Source organism: Nicotiana sylvestris, chromosome 3 (genome assembly GCF_000393655.2).
Source record: "Nicotiana sylvestris chromosome 3, ASM39365v2, whole genome shotgun sequence".
NCBI lineage: Eukaryota > Viridiplantae > Streptophyta > Magnoliopsida > Solanales > Solanaceae > Nicotiana > Nicotiana sylvestris.
The window spans coordinates 210,085,795-210,096,047 of NC_091059.1; the positions used below are offsets into that span (position 1 = coordinate 210,085,795).

The window sequence follows — 10,253 nt, forward strand, 5'->3', positions numbered from 1 at the left end:
TTTTTAAAAAGCTCATTATCTAACTCATTTTTTAATGGATAATATGAGTGGTTAATTGTTTTCTTTTAACCATTTTGTCACCACCAGCTACTACACAAAAAGGGTTTCCACTATGCGCATTTGAAGGATAGTGAAGGCGGGTTCCCTTGTTAACAAAAAAGCAAATACATCATAGTATCATTAGATGGAAGGAGCAATTTTATGAAAAAGAGACATAATGCAAAAATAATTGTTGATCAACACATAGAAACTCGTAACCGAAAATGTTACTCTGCAGTTAGGTTCGGATACCAGACGTAGTTAACATATACCATAGATTTGTATAACTCGTTCTGAACTAAAAAAAGATCTTGAATATTTTCATGACTTCATAATGACTTTTCTCTTTAGTTTGTTTTGTTTGGAAAAGAATGTTATATTATTATATTTAGTAATAAAATTAATATTTTTATTTTACTCTTAGTGATACTCTCTTATAGAAATGCAATGTATGTTTAAAATCACAATTTAAAGGTTATTTTGGAATTTAAAATTTTCCTTACATTGTTAAATTAAGAGAGATAAAATAAAACGAATAGAGCATTAAATACCCTTTTACTCTGTTATGTAAAACAGAAAACAATAACAAGACAAATAAGAAAGGGAAGAGAAAGAGTGGTCCATTATTATCCATATCAGTGACACGTAATGTTTGGCTGGAATTACCTTTTCTTTAGGTGCAAGTTTGGCAGAAATTCCCCAACCCCTTCATTCATTTGAAATTTCTTAGTAATTAGCATCAGACTTCTCTTTGGAAGTTCACCGGCAATAACACTGACTTTAAAAAGGAACAAAAAATAAAAAAGGAGAGATGGAAAGAGCAAGGCTTAGGTTACAGCTATACGTTCTAATATTAATATATATATATATATATATATATATATATATATATATATATATATATATATATATATATATTAGTCCTTCTTGATTGAGAAACAATTAAAATACTTGAGTAACGTAGCCTGAAATTACCCTATAAATAGTTAGCTATCTCCATATAATTCTCAAGTCAAGCTCCTCTCTTTCGTTGTACTCCCTTATATATATTCACACACAATTCAATACACATATACAGCAAGACGCACCCACGCAAATTAGCTTATATGCATAAACGTCTTTTGACACACTTTGTGCGAATTCAGAGCGGAAAACCAGTGTTTTCTGAACTCTCTCCCTCAATGGCTGCTCATAACCATGCTTCTATTTCTTGCAGCTTAATCAAAGAACAGCCATGAGAGATTGAGTTCAGAAAACTCTTGCTTTCCTAGTTTTAAGTAGCAATTGCGTTGCATACCTTGATTGGGTGGATATAACTGATCGGAAGATAACTTCGACTAACCCGATTAGTAGGCGGGCGGCATACTTATCTTTGCGTGACAATTCTAGAAAGAGATTTGCTACCCTTTTAGGCAGGGGCGGAGGAAGAGTATAAGTTACGGGTAGTTGTATGTAACAACACTAGAAAGAAAGCAGCACTTTCATATAACATGTTCGAGACACTGAATTGCTGATAAAAATAGTAACAAACGTCAGGCTAGAACTAAGCTACAGTTGCAAACTATTTCTTTTCTTTTTCGTCTTGGATTTCCCATTTCTGTTGATATTCTCCTAATTCTCATGCAGGCATATATAAAAGAATCAGAGGATGCTGTGGTACGGAAGGCGAAGAGGACTATATATGATGATAAGAACTCTCTCAAAAGACCTCGACAAATTCTCAGTTATAACCCTTCGGTTGGTTTGGAGGGCGGACTCCCAGGATGATCCTGATTCGATCCCCCTCAATGCCTTCTGGGTTGAGCCTGTCGAGCCTTAGTGGGGTTTACATCCCCAGTGGTTTGCAGGCTATTACATAGGAGGAGGTTTATCCAGTGCGCACAAAGTGCTCACCCGAAGGACAGAGATTGTGTAGCGAGATTGTGTAACGACTGCGAATTTCCCCTAAAAAACACTCAACTATACTACTGTAAGCTCCAAAGAGTGGCGTCTTACTTTGGATTTGTACTTCTACCCTTTTTCCACACAAGGATCAGATCGTCGCTCTGTTTCATTACCGGTAATCGCAAAAGGAAAAAAGAAAAACGAAAACTAAATTAAAGAGCAAGGGGGCCAGTACTGATTTTCATGAATAAAAGTTTGACAGTTTCGGTTGTTTTTATTCTCCTAACTAATTAAGTAGTTAACCAATCAACTAAACTTTTCCCCCTTCAAAAATCCTATTTAATTTCCTCGTGGTGTACTCTTGTATTTGATCTCATTATAAACACGTGACTTACCCTATAAACAGTTTAAATATAACGAACGAGTCCTGTATTTTATTTTACGAAAAGGACAGCATTTGATTTTATTTTATTTTTCATTTAAGAACCAATTGCTTTCATATTTCTTCAAAATCTAAAGATAGTGACGGCCGACAGCAATTCTCATTTAAGATTTGACTGATAGACTGCAACATGAAATGGGCTGGCCTTGACTTCCAAGAGGTAATGAAAGCCCATCTAAGATCAAGACCCCTGCCTTGCCCAGAAGGGGCAAGTGCACTCATAGCCGGTCTCGAGGATATTATTCAGAGATTAGCTCGTACTTATTTTGTCCTGAAATTTTAAACTAAAAATCTTAACTTCAAAATAATTCAGGATATTTTTATTTTAAAAAATTAAACTGAAAAACTGAAATTCAGGAAAGACTTTTTGAAGGTAGTGAACCCCTTATGCAAGCTATTGGAAAAGGATGCCAAGTTTGTGTTCGATGAGAGATGTATGCAAGCCTTTGAACTTCTCAAGCACAAGTTGACCACCACTCCTATCATTACCGCACCTAATTGGAGCTTGCCATTTGAGCTCATGTGTGATGCGAGCGATGTTGCGGTTGGGGCGGTTTTGGGTCAAAGAGTGAACAAAATGTTTCAACCGGTGTACTATGCGAGCAAAACAATGAATGATGCTCAAGTGAACTACACGGTGACCGAGAAAGAACTTCTGACTATTGTGTTCGCAATGGAGAAATTTTGGTCGTATCTTATGGGTGCCAAGGTCATAGTCCATACCGATCATGCCTCACTCCGGTACTTGATGACGAAGAAGGGTTCCAAAGCTAGACTGATACGATGGGTCTTGTTATTTCAAGAGTTTGATTTGGAGATTGTGGACCGGAAGGGTAGTGAAAACCAGGTGGCAGACCACTTGTCCCCCTTGGAGGAGGAGGGGAGGCCTCGTGACGACCTGGAGATCAATGATTCATTTCCCGACGAACAACTCCTTTCGGTGTCGGTGAATGGTATGCCATGGTTTGCGGACGTTTTTCCTTCTTTTTATTTTTCAAATAAAATAAAAAATTTCTTTAGAATTTGGGGGAATAGTTTGCGTAGTGCAGAAAAAGAAAGTACATACCCTTAATGCTCATAGAAAAATACTTTTGAGTCTATGATAAAATTGTTTTCCACTAAATTACTTTATTAAAGTATTGCCTTTTTCTTAGGTATTTGCATGATGTTTAAGAATACTTATTATTTGTATATTACATTTTATTTTGTTTGAATGTAGTAACATTATAAATCTTGCTGGGTTATCATATTATATTTCTAAATTACACATAATTAAAGGAAAAAACGAGATAACCTATCCTTACATATCGTTAACATCCAAAAGATAGAATAAGGAAAAGAAGTAACCTCAATGTCCGCAAAGTAAACATGCAGTTATGATAGAATTTGACCTATAATTTTCACCAGTAGATTAAGTTAATTAATATACAACAAACATGTAACTTTAATTTCTTAGCAATTCATCTCCAAATGGACTTTGAAAAGAAAAGAGTTTCACTTTTACAGTAGGATAATGTGATTTTTTTTTTTAAACAAAAAAAAAATCACATTACACTACTGTAAGAGTGAATTGCGGAATGCTTATCTACAAATGTTTGAATTTTAAGGACATGATTTTTTCTTTATTTGTCACTTTCTTGAATTATTGTACTGATCTTTCTGACATAACTCATCTTTTCATCCATTTCTTTTTTAAATCTACACCTTTAAATCTTCTCGTTGCTATTATTCTCTACCTTATATCTTTTCGCTTATACTATATTTCAGCTTTATGTCACAAAAAATTAATTGCATGAGTTAAATTGTTTTATTGCATGAGGTAAATAGTTTTGAAGTGAATTTTCTTTTGAAATAATTTTGTGTCCCCTTAACATGTTGTAAAGAATAAAAGAATAAAGGAAGCGAGCATGGAATAAAATGAAAAGAAAACAGAAAGCGGAATAAAATTAAAAAATAAATAAATCAAAAGATGCTTCGTGTGGTACCCTCTTTTCAATTTTGTCTGTTCAAATAAGAATGTCACTTCTCAAATTATCAGAATAGAAAGGAGGAGAATGAAGCATAGAAGAAGAGGAGAGAGATAGCTGATTCTATTCATGTTCTGCAATTGAGAATTTTATACAAAAATTAAGATTATGAGATCTGTAATTGCTCCTAACAAGTGGAACTAGCTAACGGATGAACTTAAGTTAGCTGAAATTGACGCCAAATGAAATACAAGCCAAATTTTTGTGCCTCAGTAATTTTATATAAAGTATGATTTGCAGTACTTATTTTACAGTAAAGGTGCTGACTGCTGATCGTGCTGGCTGCGCCTTTCTGGTCAAGGAATCGGAAATATTTAAAGGTAATTCTGAATCTGTCCAATTATTTTTTGTCATAACCAAGTCAATGACTCAATTAGTCAATGTTTTTAATTTTTAATTATTAAATGAATTTGGGAATTTCTTTTCATAGGGATAGAAAGTGAAGATCCTCTAATTGGTGCCGTCAAGCCAAAGAAATGAATTGATACAGAGGAGTATATACTACGGAGTTCTGCCGATAAATCGAGTCCCATGGCCTATAATAACGTGGTGAGTGAAATGGGCGACGTGGGTTACCCACTTCCGGCACGTTCAGTTCGTCGGTTGTTGCCGTTGCCCATGTTTTTGGGGTTGTTTCTTGTATTTACTTTGTTGCTAAATAGCAACTCAGTTTCTTCATATTCATCAGGAGGATACTGGGATTTTACCTGCAACAATTCCACAGATATGGTATGTTTTCCCTTATCCTATTTTGACTTTCTATGTCACTACTAATACATGTGTTATTAGATGCTACTACTACGAATGCACCAAATTTTTTGTTTCTCTTGTTTAATTTCCATGTCTTGCCTGCGATTAATGTGTTCTCGATGCAATATAATACAGTAGCTCTTATATGACAGAAATTACGAAATCTTACTTGTCTAATACTAATCACTATCTTAATGGGGATAACAAACTTAAGGTAAGATAAATGAAGAATTTCATCTCCAGCCTGTTATTGCAAAAGTTTCAATGCCAAAAGACGTTATCACTAGCAAAGTGGTCGACCCGGCTTGTATGCCTCCTTTCATCATCAAATTACATCGGTTTTTGGAACTATTGTTTTTAGAGCAGTTCGAGTTTATCAACTGTGCTGCTTTCTGTCTAATTGTCTGTCCATTAATCAGGAAAGAGGGAAGTTGGGTCCTAAAAACCCCGGTGAATGCTCGGAAGAGGCCAAACATCTTCCAGTTTGTGAATGTGGATTCAAAATATTGGACTCCTGCTTCTTGAGTAAGTCTAAGGTACTGTTCTGACAGTGTAATTGTTCTGGTTGTCCTCCTTACTCTGAATAAAATACGAAGTAAGACTATAATTGGCTCGGCTTTTCATTCCTTTCAGATGCTTGAAATTGAAAAGGGAGCAAATGACTTTAACATACCTATAATCAGATCCAACCGAAAGTTAGTTGCCTCTACTGATGGAGGTCTGCATAACCCTTCTTGTTTAGTCTTCAATTCTGCATGGAAGGTCCAACAACTAGAAAATGAACCAAACAAAAAGCTCAATTATCCGTCACCTGCTGCTGGTATAGAAAGACCAAAAAGTGATGAGGATATTGCATTCATGAGTGTAAGTGCTCCCTATTATTCCCTTTAAATCTATATATCAGGACTTACGCGCTCGAATTTATGGTATTTTCCTTCTATTCACACATCTATGCTGTTATATCAGATTCTTGAACTTGGGCAACTTCTCAAGGCAAATCTAATCACATCAGTGGAGCTGACTGGAATTTTCTTGAAGAGACTGAAGAGGTGTTACAAATACTTTTCCTTCCAATTGTTTCATGTTACTGATATCTGGTCCTCATAATGATGCATTAACTGGGGTGTCGCAGGTATGGTCCTGTCCTTGAATCCGTCATTACAATTACTGAAGAATTAGCATACAAACAAGCAAAAGAGGCTGATCAACTGCTTGCTGAAGGCAAATATTTGGGTAACAGTCTGCCAATTTCTCTCCACTAACCTCTTTCACGCATTTCCTATTTACCTTCATGATTCCTAATTTTCCATCAATCAATCTATGAACAACGCGTCAATTCCATTATGCCTCCATAACCATTCTGCTCTATTCAAAAGTTTGGATTTTCTATATGAATTTTTATTTATAGTTATGCGGTAAGGGGATTTTGTGGGGAAGAGTCGAAATTGGAACTTCATTTTAAATTGCCGTAGATGACAGGGACCTGTACACCTGAAAAGAAAACATAGCATATATCCAACTTCGCCATAAAGAAAAAAAAATCACAGCATATTAAGTACCATGGAAGAAAATGAATATATGTTTCTCAGCCACATCAAAATTAGACTCATAATCAGGGAAATTCTAAATCTTCAGGCCACAATGTTCTCCAGTTTCTTCGGACTGATCTTTTCTTGATGCTGTTAAGGTTTATCTTACCCTTCAAGCGCTTAAGGTTGTTCATTTCCTAAGTTACCTTTTCCGGCCAGAGTAATCTTCCCATGCTTCCTTCACTTATCACTTATCACCTCATGCTCTTAATTGATTTTCCTTATTTCTTTTTTATTTAGAGAAACTTATTTAGGGTATGGCATAGGTAGCTTCTTGAAACAATATTCTTGGTACTTCTTTCTAATATTTGGAGAGTAATAGGAAAAATGTTTATTCCGATTTTGTTTGGTCTCTTTCCCTTGTGTCACTGGTAGCCTCTGGATTCATAACCTCTTCTTCCAATATTTTACTATCTAGCTTTTTTGTAGTTGCTAAAGGGGATTACAAGTAAAACATCTTCTTTTCTATATAGGTCCTCTTCATGGTATTCCCTATGGTCTGAAGGACATCATAGCAGTACCCAACTATAAGACAACATGGGGTTCAACATCTTTTAAAGACCAAGTTCTTGATATTGAAGCTTGGGTCTATAAGAGGTATTAGCAAATCATGAAATCAATAACATATAAGTCCAGATCTAGAAGCCCACTCTATATTGTGCATGTATTTGTAATAATCTAGATATGGTTGATGCAGGCTGAAATCTGCCGGAGCAGTTCTTGTTGCAAAGTTAGTAACTGGTTCTTTAGCATATGATGATGTCTGGTTTGGTGGTAGAACAAGAAACCCGTGGAATATAAAGGAATATTCTACGGGTTCATCAGCAGGGCCTGCTTCTTGCACCTCAGCAGGTATCTTTGAGCTATTGAGCTTTCCCTGATTAGATTCTGATTGAGCCGTCCTGTCTTCTATATTTTGCAAATATGACCATTGTGCTCATATCCAATGAGTCATTGCCCCTTCCTTTTACCTTTCCTGCACTGAGGGTCTATTGGAAACAACCTAACCTCTCTACCTTCTTAAAGGTAGGGTAAGGTCTGCGTACATACTACCCTCCCAAACCCCACTTATGGGACTACACTGGGTTTGTTGTTGTTGATGTTGTTGTGCTCATATCTAATGACATTTGGTACCGCCTGGTTGGAAGAAAGAATTAAATAGTTTCTTGCTGATCTACTGATTAGTAGGCAAAACATATTGTTTTGAGAGAAAGATTGTGGTATTGCAGGTTTGGTTCCATTTGCAATCGGTTCAGAAACTACCGGCTCTATTACCTATCCAGCTTCTCGCTGTGGCGTGACAGCGCTGCGGCCCACTTTTGGAGCTGTTGGTCGAACGGGTGTTATGAGCGTAGCTGAAAGCTTGGTACTCATATTTCTTCCACAGGCAATTCCTTTTCCTGATATTAGTTTTGAGTAGAATACACTAAAATCTAACTTTTTGTCAGGATAAATTAGGCCCTTTTTGTAGAAATGCTGTGGATTGTGTGATTGTTCTGGATACCATTCGGGGAAAGGACCCAGATGATGTTTCATCCAGAGATATACCCTTTAGTGATCCATTCTCAGTTGATATCACAAAACTCACTGTTGGATATCTTGAGGATGCTGAGATGGAAGTAAGGGACTATTTTCCAGTATCGGAATGTGGCTGAGTTAATTACGTTCTTTATCCTATTTGATGAATCTCTTAACTGGATTGAATTGTGTCGGGGATGACAGGTTGTTCATGTACTTCAATCAAAGGGAGTGAATATGGTCCCGTTTAACCTAAGTTACACTGTTGATTCTGCCCAAGGTATCGTCAATTTCACAATGGATGTTGAGATGCTGGCTCACTTCGACAAATGGCAGCGCTCAAATCTGGATGATGAATATGAAGCCCAAGATCAGTGGCCTATTGAACTTCGCCGAGCACGTGCCGTATCTGCGGTTGACTATCTTCAGGTAATTGTCTTGATCTACAAAGTTTCTCTCGGTTTAGATGTTTAAAATTGTACTTTGTTTAATTATCATTGATATAGGAAAAAACTGAATAATTAAATTCTTTCAGACATCTCAAAATCTGATTGGTTTAGTTATAGAACAGATATCTTAATCCACTTTTAAAGAGTTGTCCATAATTTGTAACACTAAGATCATACTTGTATGATACTCCACCAGGCACAAAGAGCTAGAGGTAAATTGATTCAGCAAGTGAGAGAAAGTTTCATAGTTGACGCGTTTATTGGAAATGCAACTGATTGGGAGAAAGTTTGTGTTGGCAATCTTGTGGGTATCCCAGTAGTAGTTGTTCCAACAGGATTTAAAAAAATATCCGATGCACCATCAAATGATACTCGCAGGAGAACAACAATCACTACAGGCATATATGCTCCTCCAGGCCGTGATCATATTGTAAGTGTTCTTTAGTTATGATGCTCTTTTTAGTGTAGTAGTTATTTGTAACGGACGTATGTGCTATATATTTTTTGCTCTTGGATAAATGTATCATCTCTGCTTTGCTGTTGACTGGTGGGATTTCTTGGACTTAACAAGAGTTGGATGGCTTTGAACTTCTGATTGTGCTGCTTATTTATTATTTCATGCACTCGTTAATTTTGTTTGTTTCGTTTATGTCCAGGCATTAGCTTTAGCAATGGCTTATCAATCAGTCACCAATCATCATAAGCAGCGGCCACCAATTGATGACCTTGGGCCGAATGATTCTATACCAGACACACAAGAATCCCTGTAGCTGCAAGAAAACTAGGGGGTCGTAGGTTCTTGATTCTAACGAGTGCTTGATATCAATCTGCATGTGTGCTCTGAACCTGTTGACTCAGACCAATTGTTGTAGTAGTTATAACTATGGAAAAAACGAATCACAACTCTTCTTTGGGCCATGAGGAAGAGAGAGGTTCTGTCTAATGCTCCCTCTCATTGTGGCTATATTGTGTCTTTGTCTGTTTTATAGTTCTAATTATGTGAAACTTCTGATTACATCTGACCTATAAATTATTATAACATTGTACTTTCATTTGATTTTTATCCAAGCAGGAGAGTATCTTATCACAAAAGCTGAGGATTTGAAATCTATCTATGTTATGGTGTTTTTTGTCTTCCTCACTGATATGTTTTTTTAAATGATATTTCAATCACCTAAATGCTATGGGGATAATTCCATCCCCCTCCCCCTCCCCCCCCCCCGCCCTGTGCTAGCCCCCAAGTATCACTAATAATTGTATAAGGGGTCCATCTCCTATAAGGGGATTAAATGGTTGCTTTAGATCTGTGCTCTCTTTCTTTTTTTTTATAGATAAATTTAGAAATAACGTGATTCTTGTGCTAGTATCATTTGTTTTCTTCCATTAAACAAAATGTGGCTGTTGCTGCTTTGATGATCGCGATAGAGACAGTTTTGCACATGTGCTGAAGCACTCCCTGTACAAATCTACTTGAAGTTAATTTGTTTTAAGTATTGGAAGCTAGATGAAATTTCAGAATGTATAAGGTTTGAAAACTAACTGGATTTATCATTTT

At 36.4% G+C, this 10,253-nt stretch overlaps 1 protein-coding gene and 1 long non-coding RNA gene across 3 annotated transcripts; both read left to right on the top strand.

The window, feature by feature from the left end:
• The first annotated feature begins 1,065 nt into the window (after positions 1-1,065).
• On the top strand, positions 1,066-2,389 carry LOC104222539 (uncharacterized). Its single transcript, XR_709950.2, has 2 exons — positions 1,066-1,570; positions 1,666-2,389. It is a non-coding gene; the product is annotated as an uncharacterized lncRNA (long non-coding RNA).
• Positions 2,390-4,401: 2,012 nt separating this feature from the next.
• On the top strand, positions 4,402-9,755 carry LOC104222538 (uncharacterized). 2 transcript variants are annotated; one of them, XM_009773778.2, is made up of 13 exons: positions 4,402-4,712; positions 4,823-5,121; positions 5,562-5,678; positions 5,776-6,006; positions 6,109-6,191; positions 6,275-6,375; positions 7,205-7,328; positions 7,429-7,583; positions 7,961-8,097; positions 8,180-8,350; positions 8,454-8,678; positions 8,895-9,128; positions 9,355-9,755. In XM_009773778.2, the coding sequence occupies exons 2-13, from the start codon at positions 4,924-4,926 to the stop codon at positions 9,466-9,468; spliced, it is 1,890 nt and encodes a 629-aa protein (XP_009772080.1). In that variant the 5' UTR covers positions 4,402-4,712; positions 4,823-4,923; the 3' UTR covers positions 9,469-9,755. The 2 variants fall into 2 exon arrangements, with proteins under 2 accessions (XP_009772080.1, XP_070027537.1); XM_070171436.1 differs by lacking the exon at positions 4,402-4,712 and having other exon boundaries at positions 4,827-4,941; positions 5,081-5,121.
• The last annotated feature ends 498 nt before the right edge of the window (positions 9,756-10,253 follow it).